The 15136-nt window shown below is 49.3% G+C and overlaps 1 protein-coding gene across 3 annotated transcripts in view; it reads right to left on the reverse strand.

Moving 5' to 3' along the window:
* The window catches only part of HEG1 (heart development protein with EGF like domains 1), a 43669-nt gene that overhangs the window by 17937 nt on the left and 10596 nt on the right, over nt 1-15136 (reverse strand). For all 3 annotated transcript variants that reach the window (XM_027460957.3, XM_027460958.3, XM_027460959.3), the window contains exons 2-12: nt 12301-12495; nt 11458-11751; nt 10210-10530; nt 9539-9817; nt 8885-9214; nt 7673-7990; nt 6720-7037; nt 5962-6267; nt 5098-5421; nt 2684-4048; nt 277-396 (exon numbers count right to left, since the gene is read on the reverse strand). In XM_027460957.3, the coding sequence (XP_027316758.3) occupies nt 277-396; nt 2684-4048; nt 5098-5421; nt 5962-6267; nt 6720-7037; nt 7673-7990; nt 8885-9214; nt 9539-9817; nt 10210-10530; nt 11458-11751; nt 12301-12495 (4170 nt within the window). The remainder of the gene's footprint in view (nt 1-276; nt 397-2683; nt 4049-5097; nt 5422-5961; nt 6268-6719; nt 7038-7672; nt 7991-8884; nt 9215-9538; nt 9818-10209; nt 10531-11457; nt 11752-12300; nt 12496-15136) is intronic.

The raw sequence follows: 15136 nt of genomic DNA on the forward strand, positions 1-15136 counted from the left end.
GAAACAGAAGTGGCACATCTGTCCTTACTAACGAGCCTGAGCTCACCGCTCTGCTGGTGTGTTTTTGGGGCAGGCTGAGAAACTCTTACCTATCGCTGTGTCTGGTCACGCGTTGGTCACTGCACTTGTGTAAACACTAAAGGCTCTTGTAAAAGTGGTAGTTGGGGGGTACATTGAGCTCTGAACTTGTCTGAGCCTAGGCTCATTGATTTTAGAAGATTACAGGTAATTATTTCCATCTTTTTCTCCCTTGTTTTTTCACTTTCGTTTGCTTACCCAAATTGCACTTTCCTTTTTCCAGCTCATATCCAAGAGGGCACTGACAGACATAGGAACCTTGGGTGTTGTTGCAGGTAGCCAGTGCGGGACAAGGGTTGGAAAGACATTTATCCACATCTACAAAAACAGGGGAAGGAAAAAAAAAATAAAAGATCAGCCTATAGTTACAGAATCCCCCAAATCAACAACTATGCTAAAAAAGATCAACTTGGCTTCTCTCCTGTGACCCCCTGAGCATTATCAGATGGTTCATTGCATCATTTGCACTTACTGTTTATCCTGTTTTTAATTATTCTGCTGGAGCTGAAAGAATAAATGCAAAACACTTTCTCTTGAATATTCATCCAAAAGCCCTTGGGAACCAGTGTTGATCCATGTTAATATTAACACCCAGCAGCACTGCTCCTCTGCAGAGCTCAGAACGCTTTTCAAAGACAACCAACGCTACAGCTCTGGACAAGGACATCAAACAAGGGACCGGCAGGCAGAGCTAGACACATGGGCAAGGGCTCCTTCCCAAAGCCCTGGTAAGCCACTGCCTGCTGGGTGTGCAAGGGTCTGGGGAGCAGACGCCATCTGGAAACACAGTTCTTCAGGGAATTAATGGTGGTAGCCTCAGAAGCTTTTAAACAAGACAACTCAGACCGCAAATTCTGAAGATACACAATATTTCCCTTTGAAAAAAAAAATAATTCAAAAATGTTTTGTGAAAATGGCTCCTCTCGCTGTGCGTGCTGCCCACAGGAGCACAAGCACACGTCACAGGCGTGCTTTGCAGTTCCTGCTGAGCACTCTCACAGAGGCAGGAAGGATGGGCTTTGTGGTTAAAGCACAAAGCACAGGGGCCACAAGCTTACATGCACTATTTGTGACACCCCCACAATGCCCATGACACCACGCAGCCCCCACAGCCCAGACAGTCCTGAGCTGACCCCCGCCTCAGGACAGCAACAGGGGATAATCCCCGTGTCCTGGGCTGTCTGGCAGGGCCATCTCAGCATCAGCAAGAGGGAGACTTGCTGTCTCTGACCTGAGCAGTCAGAAACAAGTGGGTTTATTTTAAAACCTCTGCTGTTGTTTCCCCGTGCTTCGGCACGCACTTTGCGTGGTGGGGCCGGCAGCAGTTCCTTCTCTCGCAGCAGCAGATGCCCACGTACGAAGCATCCCACAAGGAGGATATTTTTCATTCTGGCAAATGGCAAAACTCAGTATTTAGAGGAAAGAGTAACTTGGAAAGCATGTGAATCATTCTGTAGAATGGATCCTTTACATTAGTTTTTGATTTAAAAAAAAAGTCCCCCACAGTTTGTTTTTTTTTTTTGGTATGAATCCATAGCGATAATTAAAACCAATCAGCCCAAGAAATAACCTTTAAATGCTTAATTACTTGTAGAATATACACTACTGCCAGTATTGCGCTGAGATTAATGCAATTAGTACACACAATACCCTACAGTGGCACTAGGGTCAGACGTCTGAACTTTAAATGCAGAATCGATTTCCGTTCATATAAAAAAGCTCAATACATATACTTGAGAAGATAAGGAGCCTGGCAGCAGCGATAAATGAAAACCTTTGTTCTTCCCCAGTGCTTTTTGACACTAGACTCCTCAGAATGTGCTGCAGTTTGCCACTGCCACCGCCTGTAGACTCCCACATCCCGAGAACCCCCACTCCTGCTCAGGGAGCATCCCTTCAGCCACGCGGGGAGACGTCTGCCCGTGCCAAGCCTGGGTTCTCCAGGGTGAACACTGTGCCCAAGCACAACCCTTCCCACCTCTAATACCACTATGGATTCACAGAACGCTCCTGGGCCACAAGGTAATTAAAAAGCAAATCTGAAATGGTTGAATAAGGTGTTTCTCAGCTTCCCTTTGACAATTTCGGTTGCCACAATGTGCTCAGCAAGACCATGGTATGTGATATGCCAGGAGAAGTGACAGGCCCCTGAGGGGGTGGTTAGTTAGTAGGATGGGGAGAGACCAGCCATAGGTCGTGATAACAGAAAAACTTCCAACAAAAATACTGAGTGCTGGCCAACTGAGTGCCTTTTCACCCGAATAAGAGAGAGCTTGGTCTATTCTTCAATTCTTCACGACAAATATTCAGTGCATCCTAAGCTTACCTGGAAAGCCAATCAGCTTTATTTTTTTTAAATTCCCATATTTCAGCTTAACATTTCCATCGGAAACATTCAGAAAAATGTTTGTTTTTTTTCCCCAGCAGCTCAGCATGATTGCTAAATCCTTATCTTAAAAATACCAGAACAGAGACAGAATTCTTATTCCCAAATGCTGCTGACAACAGACTTGTCATATACACATAAGTAACCCTTCAAAGACCCTTCAAGTGGGACCCAGCTACTGCTGGCCCCACCGCTGAAGAGCACTTTTAGACACCTTACCTGTTGCTGGAGATGTCCTCACGCCAGCTGTGCTACTTGGTGGAGGGATGGTTGTGCGTTTGGTAGCAGCCAAAGTAGTTCTTACGCTTACAGTGGTCTTAATGGTTGGAGGGATTTCAGGAGGACTTGTAGCAGGGATGTTTTCCTTGGTGACTTTACTAGGTATTGAAGTGGTGAGATCTGTAGCTTCTGTCCTTTCACCAGGGGTATAAACGTGTTTAGTGGCAGCGGGTGTTTGAGTTCTGTGAGGTTTTGTGGTGCTAGCATCAGTCGGGGTTGGCCGGCGGCTGGCCGGGGTTGTCAGCACAAGGGGTTTCACCGTGGTTAATGGTACTGCAGGGACGACGGCGCCGTGGCTTGTTGCACTTGGTGAGGTGCTGAGGGGAGCATCCGTCAGCACTGCCCGTGGGGCTTCGCTGGCCGTGGTGAGCAGCGGCGGCGCCTTCCCAGCGGTGCCCCCCTGGGAGGTGGCGGCTCTCGGTGAGGTGTTCTCCGTTACCACCGTGGGAGCAGGCGTGGATGCAATGCGGCCACCGAGCAGCTCCATGGGCGTCGTGGGGAGTGGGGGAGACGTGGTGGGGGTGAAGGTGGTGGTGTTTGGGGGCTGGCGAGTACCACCGTGCTTGCTGGTCTCCCTGGGTGAGCTGCCAGCCACGGCGGCCGTGGAGGGCACCCGCCTGACCGCAGTCGTAGCTAAGGGGGTGCTTATTCGACTGCTGTCATCGGACTGTGAGACGGATGATGGTGATGAAAACAGAGGCAGTAACGATGGTAATGAATACGATGACGAAAGCAGCGAGGAAGTGGACAAAGAGGACGACAAAGCCTGCAGAGGGGCTGAAGATGCCATCACAGAGGACGAGAGCATCTCGGATGGCTCTGATGTTGCCAACAGGTAAGTTGGTGGTGGTGTTGATGTGAGCGAGTGATGCAGTGGTGATGCTGAGGAAGAGGGTGGAAATGCTGATGAAGACAGAGATGATCTGCCAGTGGGCAACACCTCGGAGTCAGTGTCGAAGAGAGTCGTATTTTGTGTGTTGCCTACAGAAGCAGAAGTCAATGGCTGGGAAGAGTGCACCAACAACGGCTCCGTAGATGGTTCAACAAAACTGCCATTGCTGGATGCATTGCTCCTCCTGTCCTGTGCCACGGAAGATTTTGATGAGTCAGCAGGGTTGGAAATTTCTGAAAAAAAGGTGGAACTTTCGGAGGAGTCAGCAGAGGTGCTGCTATTTGAGATAGACAGGAGGGTCCTTTCTCCTCCTCTGGTGTACGTGGTTGAAATGTACGTGCCATCCGTATGAGAAACTGAGGTCCTTTTCTCAGCATCAAGGCTACTGACTGGCTGATGGCTACTTGAAAAACCTGGAGGAAAGGACAAAATACACCAGAATGACAGAATAAAATTAAACTATTTTGATATTACAGCTATGTGATAAATACATAAAATGTTCTTGTCTATAAATAAGCCCATACTCATCTAAAAGTTCAAAGCATAATCCAAGTGTGGGTATTGAATTAGGAGTCTTCTGTACTCCTTAGCTCATTTTAAAATGATGAACTCTAACAGACATAAAACTCCCATGAAAAGTGCAGGTTTCTAAAAAAAATCTCTTCTGCCAATATTGCTTTTTTAATGTGATTGAGCACTTATCGTTCTGTGATACTTTGTGGCAAGCTAAGCAGGAAAACCCATCAGCACTTTCTATCTTTCATTATTTATAAAACTCATATAAAACTGTCTCCCTCTTATCCACTTTTCCAAACTAAAATATATCCATCTTCTTAAGTCAGTTTGTTTTCAGACACAGTGAACTCCATGTCTCTGTAGGATGAAATTATTACATTATGTTAATTTGCAGCTTATCATGAACTCATTGACTGAAAACTTTGCAGTCAGGAAATCCTAAATGAGTAGCACAACAGCATGCAAAAATTCAAATTATTTAGCATTAAAGGAGCAGTCAATCTTATAATATGAATTTCAGGATGTACATATAATTTCAGCAATCACTAAAAATCAAAAAATAGGATATTAAAATTTCAGAATTTGGTGTAACTCTATTACTGACTCTTTAATTCATGCTGACCTACAGCACGACACACTGCTGAAAGCATTACCCACAACAAACCAGTTAGGATACAAAAAAAATACCATGACCATCAAAACAGGAGAGTTTTCCTGCTACTGCTCAGGTTCGGGGCTTCACTTTTGGAATGAACATCCTGCTATGGGACCTGGGTTTGAGGCCTCTGTTTGTGTCAGCATTTGGAGACATGAGAATATCTCCGAGTACACCCACGGGTGGCATTGCATGCACCAATGAACGAGAGCTTTGAACATAACAGATAAATGCAAGACAATGGGAACCCTCTTACCCTCAAAAAGCACACATTTGGACACACTAACTTACTTGTGAGATCATTTTGGAAAGATGGATCAGTGGCTATCTCAGAAGAATGTGTGAAGAGAGTCTCTGTTGCGAAGCCTGTGCTGCCAGCTGAGGCATTGACTGTCCTGCTCTGGTCTGCTGATGCTGGCCAAATCGGCTCTGACAAGCTGGCGGTCTCTGTGTAGGAAGCGGAGCTCTCTGTGCTATGGGCCATATCACTGCTTGTCACCCGTGTCCCCTCTCCACCAGCTAACGTGGCTGAACGGTGCGAGGCATCGGTGTAGGAGCTGGAAATCTCTTCCTCTGTACTCAAGCTGCTGGGGGAACGATGGCTGCTTCCCACAGCTGAAATAGGATTGAAAATCAGGCGTTTGATTTTACCACCACAGATCAGACAGCACTCTTGAGCTCTATAGTAATTCTAGTTTGAAATGCAGATTAATAAAATTGCATTTATCAATACAGATTAAACACAGATTAGGTAGTCCTCACGTATCTGTTACCTTAAATATGGATTTAACAAACAAAGCCTACTCCAAGGGAAGAGGAGTGTTTAAATATACAGGCACAATCAGTACACCCTTAGCATCACAATGGCATATTTAGGCTACTTATAATTGTCACCCCAACCCAGGCAGGTATTAGATGTTTCCTGTAGCAAGAAGATACGGGTCACATTCCTGAGACTGTTCCTGTTAAACACCAACAGCTGCAGATACACAATACTAATGAGCTGAAGCACCATAGCTTGTAAATAACACCCACGACACCCACAGCAGTTCTGAATGGTGTTGGTGGAAACACCAGCCCATGGAAGAGCTGGGAGAAGAGGGAAGGGAGCTTTGTTTTAATTCAGCCACGACTGTGAAGTTCAGAAAGACTCACTGGAAGGTTCACCGGAGGCTGAGAAATAGGTGGAGACTCTGGATGAAAGGGTGACCTTGGGCTCTGTGTACCCTGCATAGTCAGAGGAGACGTGTTCCCCTCCAGACCATGCTGGGAAGGATGGGAGGGGGCCTGAGTGGGGCTCCCCAGCTGTGCCCGGATGGGATGTGGGACTTTCCATTTCCATGCTCCATGTGCTGCGGTTAGCTTCGTCCCGAGATGTCCCCTCCCCACGGGTGGAGAGCACGGTCAAGACATACGTGGTCTCAGTAGGAACACCAGAAACCCACTGCCCTCTCTCTGGAACTGCAAAGCAAAGACAGACAGACATACATATATTTATTATATTATTATCCCTGGCCAGGGAGTGCAGGATGTGCAGGCTCTGGGAAAAAGGCAGAATTTTAAATGTAGGGAGAAAAAAAAATAAAAATAAAATAAAAATATATATATGCTTGAAAACTTCATGCTGGAATATTAAGAGCTGTGAGGTAGGAACCCAGCTGAGTTCATGCTTGAGTTTAAACACTTGCTCCATGTACATGTGGCCCTGGGAAGATGCCTGGCCATCTACATCCTGGCAAGAGAAGTGCTGCCACAATGCAGAGGTGAATAACTCACCAGCCCTGCAATGCTCAGGCTTCCTTCGCTACAAACTGGGGTTATTAATATGGAAAATCTAGCTTAAAACCAGAAAGCAAAGGTAGGAACTTGGATGAGGGGCCCTTCATGGCAAATGAGGAACCCACACAACCCACCTGAAGCACTTGGTGAAGATGAAGGCACCGAAACACCAGGAGGAAACACAGGCAGTGGCTTTGTTGGAAGCTCAACGAGGCCAGCATTGGTCTGTGAAATATCTCTCTGCCTCCTGGGCTCTGTCACTGAAGACAGCAGAAGGACAATATCCAGGGAGCTGGTGCTGGCTGAAGCAGGAGCAGAGTTGCCTGTGCTGGTGTCCACCACGGGCTCCACAGTCCTCTCCCCATCGCTGGTGGCTGTCACCGAGCTGGGCGTGCTGGTCAGAGGAGTATCAGGCAGGCTTCGTCCCCTGGATGATGTTATAGCTCCTTCAGCTGGGAAACGACAAAGCAAAATGGGTTTATACATATTAAAGTATAAGCAGATAGGCACACCCTCTTCCCTCACCGCCCTCAGGAAGATACAAGGTGGGAGAAGCTTTAAACCTGCAGTAGATGCCAATTGCAAAGACAAGCCTTGCCAACCTGAGGGTCTGGGGAAAGGCTGCTCACAGGACGGCACCCTGAAGAGGGCACCAAAAACAAGAGGTGGGAGCACTGGTGTGCTCACCAACCTGCTCCAGTCTGTCCTGTGTGCCCCACGATGCCCGTGGCAAAGTGAGATGGGGCTACAGCACCCTGTAACTCCCTGGTACTTGAAACAAAGCATGACTGTGCTTTTATCAGTAAATAATGCATTTGTTTGCTAGGGTGGAGTCAGGGCCAACGGGCCTTGCCTCCCATACAGCCAGCAGGCCTGCCTTGAAATGGTGCTGCCTCAGAAACCACAACAAAGCTGGGTGCCAGGCTGCTCACTGCAATAAGGCTGGGCTATTCTGGTGACTAAATGCAAAAAATAACATTCACTGAAACATTCCTCCATTACACCTGATAGCGTTGTCCAGCACCTCCTAACATGCCCTCACTGCTCCACACAGCGGGTATTTGAGACCTACGGGGTCGGAGCTCACCTGTGGCAGCACTGCCTGAGGCAGATGATGAGCGGGCGAGCTGCGGGGCTGTGGAGGGTACGATGGCATCCGTGCCACCACCAGCTTCTGCTCCCACAGATGGGCCAGGAGACCGGGTCTGGTCTGGAGAGGAGATGGTTTCTGTACCAGAGGTGGAAATCTCTGCTGCATGGGCCAGTCTGGTGCTGGCTGGCAGAGACCGTAACGTCCTCCCGGCACCTCTGGTGGCTGTTGTGGACATGGAGGAGCTGGTGGCATCAAAATCAGTTCTCTCCTCCGTTGTCAGGATGCTGAATGATGGAAGGCTGCTTCCAGTAGCTAAGATACGACCAAGAAAAAATTTCATATGTAAAACTATAAATAAACAGATGAGCTTTCTTCCAATAGCACCCAGAGGCAGTGAGTACACGCACAGGTAGAAAATACAAGAAGACATAAATCCAGGGAAAATAGGAAATTTCCAAAGATGTGCATCCTTCCCATAGAAATCTATCTCATAAAAAAAATGTGTTTTGATGCCAGGAAAATTGCTGTTATGTAAAAACTGCTGAACAACTATGCCTTGCACTTGATTTCACCACTAAGTGCCTGAGGGCACTCCTTGCTGCTAGAACAAACACGTATCCTAACGACCCAGAAAAGGCAGGAATTTAGTTCAGACCAGGCACAACGCTGAGCAGTGTGTGAAGGTCATGGCTGAAGAAGTGGGCTCAGATTCCTTCAGCACCACAGCAGGGTCAAGGAGCAAAGCACAGCCTGATGGACCTCAGAGACCACATCCAAAGCTGCCCTGAATCTGTTGAGCTGGTTCCATTTCTGAGAAGCAGTGTGGTCCATTGTGTACAAGGCAGGAACTGAAGCCTACTCCCTGGAACTGCAGGGACAAGATTGAATCCCCACGTGCTTAGTTCCCTTGCTTATGAAACAGAAATAACAACTGGAGATGGTAAAAAATTACCATGATTCGAAAGTAAATTATTTTTCTTGGCCTAAGGAAACTTTTCACGTGTGCCTTTTAGGTAAAAACACTAAACCAAATTTTTTCCTCAAAAAGAGCCGAATTCCTTCAGACCCAGAAATCATGCTACACCTTTCTTAACAGTATATTCAACATAGTTGTAATGTTTTGTGATACATGGGTAGTGCAGGATAAAATAACTACCCTCCTTTTACTCCCCATAAAAATGGACTTCACCTCTGACTCGAGCTCACCTGTAGGACCTTCTGCAGGAGAGTGAGAGCGTAGCAGCAAAGGGTCTTCCACAGGCTGGCTGAAACCTGTGGTCTCTCTGGCCCCATGCACTCCATAGGTCGCTCTTACAGAAGAGGCAGGTGAGGATCTGATGGTGCCCGAGGTCCTGGATACATCACTGCTGGGAGCAGAGACTTCTGTTGCCCAGTGGCTGCTGTTTGTGACAGACCTTGGTGGCCTCCCTCCGCTGCCAGTGGCGGTGGCTGAAACGTAAGCACTGGTGGTAGAGGAAGCTGAGGTTTCTTTCTCTGCCGTCGATGTGTCAGTTGGTTGGCGGCTGCTTCTGATACCTAAGATAAGACAAAAATAGATTTGACTTATGCAGACAGAGTTACTCATATGATGAGTGATCTTTTTTTCATACGTATTTATAAACAATGGCTGCTTTTCTCAGTATGGGAATTTCAATAGCAGCTAGGACACTGCTACTTTGCAGTTTTTCATAAGCTGAAAACAACTTCCACCCCTCCCCTAGTCCCAGTGCAGCTGGTAATAAAAATACACATACGTCCAACAGTGACTGATGGTGATACCCTATGGGAAAAAAATGAAGATCAGGGATGCAAAACCCACTCCAGGCACAAAGCAGGCATCTTTCAGACTAACCACATTACCTGTAAAAACATGTGCAGAGGCAGACAGCAAGCTGCTGAGCTCCTGGGGATGCTCAGTGAGGTCTGTGTCTCCCTGCCAGCCATCAGTTTGGTGTGCCTTGGTCACCGAGGAGGACAAGGTTTGTCCCAAACTGCTGGTGGGGTCAGTGCTGGTGGCAGAGCTTGAGGGGGACCCTGGTGTCCCCACAACCACACTGGTGAGTGCAGGGGACACTTCTGAGTGCAGCATTGCCTCTCCTGTGACTGGGATGCTCTTGGGTCCATGACTGCTGTGAAAAGCTGAAAAAGGAGAGAGGAAATAGAAAGCTAAAACAGCCGGGTAGGTTTTGCCCAACATCTCTAGGTGCAGACAATGTATGTGTGAATATGCAATAAGGAAATATTTACTACTGGGAAATCATTAGGACAAGGAAAAAATGGTTTCAACATAGGAACTCCTGAAGTAATTGCTTGCAAAATTCAACTGTAAGTTTTCAACAAAAAATCTATCCTCCTCTTCCAACAAGAATAATATTTATCCATACTTTCACTTCTGTGAAATGTTTTTAAACGTACAGAATGTGCCAAGTACAATATTATTCCTCCTTTCTTTAAAATAGAAAGGATGTATTTTGTTTATAAAGACTCTTTAAATAATGTTCTGAGTTATACAGCTAGCTATCAAAACTCACACGTGGCAGCACTGTCCGAGGCAGATGATGAGCGGGCGAGCTGCGGGGCTGTGGAGGGTACGATGGCATCCGTGCCACCACCAGCTTCTGCTCCCACAGATGGCCCAGGGGACCGGGTCTGGTCTGGAGAGGAGATGGTTTCTGTACCAGAGGTGGAAATCTCTGCTGCATGGGCCAGTCTGGTGCTGGCTGGCAGAGACCGTAACGTCCTCCCGGCACCTCTGGTGGCTGTCGTGGACATGGAGGTGCTGGTGGTGTGAAACCCCCAAATTCTCTTCTCTGCTGCTGAGCTGTTGGACGGCTGGTAGCTGCTTCCAGCGGCTACGGCACAATAAAAGAGCTGGATTTATATACATGAAATTATAAACAGATGGATCCATTTTCTTCCCAGATGCTTACACTGCACGTATGGATATTAAGCAAAGGAAGTTTTCAATCTGGATGAAATGCTCTTTTGGAAAGGCATGAATCCCCTCCATTCAGGAAGACCCGAGTTACTGCATGTGCAAGAACCGTGGCTTGGAAAGCACCGCGCTGAAGCCCCCATGGAAAAGTCTACAAATGGTGGAGAAACCAGCTCGCCTGCTCCGGGCTTCCCAAAGCCAGGTGAGATGTGGAAGGCCCAAGGAAGGTCAACCAAGGAGGCTGCAGAGGTGGGGGCTGATCTGTGCTCCCCACAGAGCCCCTGTGGGGAAACTGTTACCGGGTCTGAAGCACAGGGCCCTGCTGCGGTGTGGCTTGAGTGGGAAGTTGGGCTTTGCTCTGCAGGCAGCAGTGGGCCAGCAGGGAAATTGTGCTGCTACGGGCCCCCACCCTGAAGAAAAGGCATTGATAAGGCCCCAAGGTTCTACCTGCCTTTTTTTTTTTTTTTTTTTTTGGCAATGGAAAATGTTGGGGTTTTTGGCCAGATGCTTTTTTCTGGTCTCTGCCAGGAATTTCAGCTAACCATCAGAATAATAACAAGCATTGAAATAAATAAGTAAATCAGCATTTCTGTGGAAAGCTCAGATTTTCCATAAAGTAGCCCATAACTGGCCTTAGTAGGCAGTAGGAACCATGTACACCCCTACTCCTGTAGCAAGCAAATGTTTGTGAACATGGGCATGGCTTGTGCATCTGAAAGCTTCTCAGGCACATAACCAGAAGAGGAAAGGTAGCACCTGGGCAAGGAACGTGGTGGGAGGAGGTCCCTGGCTTCCAGAGATATTTTGGAGATACAACGCAGAACCGTAGGCCAGCAGAGCTCACCTCTGGAAGTGTTTTCAGAGGCTGGCAATGCTGTAAGTGCAGGGCTTGCAGAGTTTCCTGTGGCATCCTCAGAGTGCAGCGTGGCACTGCTCACACCAGGCTGGGTGCTGAGTGATGGGTGGGAGGATGAGGGCTGTGCCGGGGAGCCAGGCATGGGGGTGCTGGGGAGCACCCTGTGGGCCCACAAAGCTGGGGATGAGGACCAGGCTGGCCCCGCTGTCAGCATCGTCTCTGTGTCTGCAGGGTCTCCAGGAGAAGCCAGCGCCCTCTTGCCTCTCACCAGGCTTCCAGCAGCTGCAAAGAGCAAGAAAGAAGAGAAAAGAATATTCCTGCTGGCCAGGTTAAGGTGTCTCAGATGGGGTTGCAGCAGCATCACCCACAGTGGTACCCAGCACTACGACATGCAGTAAGTAGGGTCACAGCAGCACTGCCCACATTTCTCACAGCGCATGCAGCTAGAGGGACTGCTGGGAACAGAGGGCTTCTGTCATCAAAAAAGGGATTTCTGCCATCCAAAATGGGATGTCAGGATTTCAAAATTTGTCTGCATTTGTCTATGTGGCAAGAGAAACACAGACTTTTTTAAAAACTACTACAAATGTGTGAGGCGTGGAGTGCTCCCACCAGGACAAACAGTAGCTGGCAGCTAGGGAAGCTGCCTGGGATGTGACAGCTCCTGTTGAAGTCCTCAAATGGGGAAAAACGAGGAATGAAAAAAATTTAGGACAACCTCTACGTTCCTATATCCCAGCAACACTTATTTCACAAAGAGGTGTTAAGAAAAAAGTGGAAATGGGTACCAGGCAATCAGCACAGCCCTGTCCTGCTGGTGTGGGAACTCACCGGGAGGGGGGCTGCTCGCTGTGCCCCCTGCTCCTGGCGGGGGGAAAGCTCCAGTACTGGTGGGGGTCCTGAAACGGTCTGCCCCTGGCTCCCGGCTGCTGGCCAGCATCGTCACAAGCTCCATGTCACCCACGAGAGAGCTGGAAGTCCTCATTGCCGTGTCCGAACTTCTCCTTGCCTGATGGCTGTCAATGACTGAAAGGAATAAGGAGGAAAAATTAAAATCCCATCAGTGCTGGATGTGCAGGCTCGGCTCACTGCAGTAACAGCGAGGCCAAGCTCTGAGCTCATTTGCACTAGAGAAAAAGTTGCATAATCAAAACACAGCCATGAAATTTATTTTTGGATTCACACTAGTGTAAATCAGACCAGTCAGCGGTGCCAAACACCGAAACCCACCTCTAGGTGCAGGAGCAGTGCCACTCAACACCCTCATGCTTTTTGTGTGTGTGATAGGAGGAATAAATCTTTAAAGGAGGAAAAAAAAGAAAAAAAAAAAAAAAACATGAAAAAAAAAACAACACTTGAGATTCACGTGCTGTGGCCAGCCAGAGGTACTGCCAGGCACCATGTGCCCATCATAGGACAAAAGGGAGAAACTTATGGAGAGGATTACACCGGCCATACAGGCACTGCCGCACCCTAAGGTAAGAGGCATTTTGGTGTCAGTGTCTATCAGAACTTCACAAACAAGATAGGGAAGAGGTTTGATCTTCAAGTCTTTTCTGTGAGCTAAGGTGGCCAGAGCCCCTGCTCCATCCCAAAAGATTTAGGTTGTAGCTCCTGTGAAAAGGCTGCTCCAAGCTCCCACCTCTGCCCTCACCCAGAAGTGTTTCCTCAGTTCGTTAGAAAATGAACAAACAAGTTTGCAGAATAAATGCTGGTTCCCAGGCCAGCACTGCCCTTTAGCTCAGCTTGCTCTTCCCCCAAATTGCTTGCTGCCAGCTGTGCTCATGTGCCACCAGCAGCAAGCTCCCCCTCCTTGCACAAGGGCCTGCAGGATCCTGGGGATGCAGAATTGCCTTCTCCCAGGGAAGGCAACAGGCATTATGTGCTCTACAGGATTTCCAAAAAGCCACAAGAACCTCCAGAACACAAACACATCTCCCCACCAGCCTCCGGACAGGGGCTGAGGATGTGGCTCAGTAGCCAGCGGCAGTTTGGGGAGCGCTCTCCTCCCTCCATCTGCCATAGCTTCGGTGGGAGCTCACCAAGAACAGAGAGACGTTTTGGTAGCTCAGCCTGCACGTCGTGGTGGGATGCTTGCTGCCCTCCCTTACAAGTCAATACCTGGCCTGTAACCATAGCCCACGAGTCCACCTGCTGCCAAAAACTCTGGGTGTGCTGGAGTAAAAGCTTTAAAAAAGAACGGTGAAGGAACCCTTTGGGACCGGGCAGACCTCTGGAGACCCCCAACCACCACAACCTCTCTGCAGGAGAGTCAAGGAGCGAGATGACCCTCCCTGGAGAGCATGGGCCAGATGCAAGGTTCCCCCAACAAACCACACCCGGGACCACCTGGCCTCCTCCTCTCACTGAAGGCTGACAGCAGGGCAGCCCGGTAGCTCGGGCACAGACCCGTCACCACTCCTTTTGTCGCAGGCTATGCTGCCACCTGGGTGCTGCCTCTTACCTCCCCACGACCACGGCTGTCAAGAGAAATATTTTACTTCCAGCCCAAAGCCGTCGCGCCACCTGCGGGCCCAGTGTTTGCGCTTCCCGTTAAAAGCAGCAGTGCTGCTCCCCAGGCGGAGCGGGGCTGGGAGCTCCTTTTTCTCTGCAAGCAATAACAAGGCAGCTGGGTTGGGGGAGCCGAGCTACGGCGTGGCCAGCACAAACAGATCAGGTTCCAGCAGATTTCCCAAGGCCCTGGCTTGGCTGGACCTTGTGAAACTGCTGGAAACGTGCAGCGACCTGCTGGGGACCGGTGATTTTGGGTGTCCAGCCACACCGTGAGTGACCAAGGCACTGCCCTGGCCAGGAGGTGACCGCTCAGCCCTGGCCACATCCTCAGCCGTGGGACAGCACGATACCAAAAACCACAACACTGCCAGCGTTCAGCAGCAGCTGTGCCACCTCACAGGCATCCTCAGGCCACCCCAGGACCATCCGAGGGCGACGTGAGCACCCAGCAGCCTCCCCAAGAGGCAGCGCAGCCACAACTGCGGAGCCCACATCTGCGGGGTTGCATCATCTCAGCATCACCCCAGGCTCGGGGTGGGGAAAAAGTCAGCTAAACTTAGAAAACTCCTGGCTGGCCGGAGGCGAAGCTGTGGGCTCGAGGGAGGAGGAGGAGGAGGAGCAGGGGCAGAGCCGCAGGCAGGGCAGCGGGGGGCACGGTGGCTGCTGGCCCCCGGGCGCTGCGTTGGGAAGCGCGGCTGCGGATGTCGGGATGAAGGGCGGAGGCCGGTTGGGAGCCAAGCGAGGTTGTGTGAACAAAAGCCGCAGCCCTAAATCTGGACTGTCCAGGGCGCGCTGGGATTTTCAATTTCCTTCCTTGTTCTTGCCCTGAAAGGAGCAGCCCGAGGCGGGGGGGGGAGGAGGAGGAGGAAAACTGGAGCTTAAAAAAAAAAAAATAAAACGTTCATGCTCGAGACTGGTCAGCTCAGTGTAAACACGCCGATAATATTGCTTCAAGCAGGTCCCTCGTGTGCACTAAGCACGGGAAGAATGCAAGAGGTTTTTAACCACATGCACTTAACCCTTTTTACTAATTCTTTCTATTTTTTTCTCTGGCATCGCGGCTCCCTCTCCACTCCACGACGAGGAGGATTTATCCAGCCACCAGAGGTGACCCAGGCTTTAATACAGCAGCTCGGGATGGGGCTTAACAGCA

This window comes from Anas platyrhynchos, chromosome 7 (assembly GCF_047663525.1).
Source record: "Anas platyrhynchos isolate ZD024472 breed Pekin duck chromosome 7, IASCAAS_PekinDuck_T2T, whole genome shotgun sequence".
NCBI classification, from domain to species: domain Eukaryota; kingdom Metazoa; phylum Chordata; class Aves; order Anseriformes; family Anatidae; genus Anas; species Anas platyrhynchos.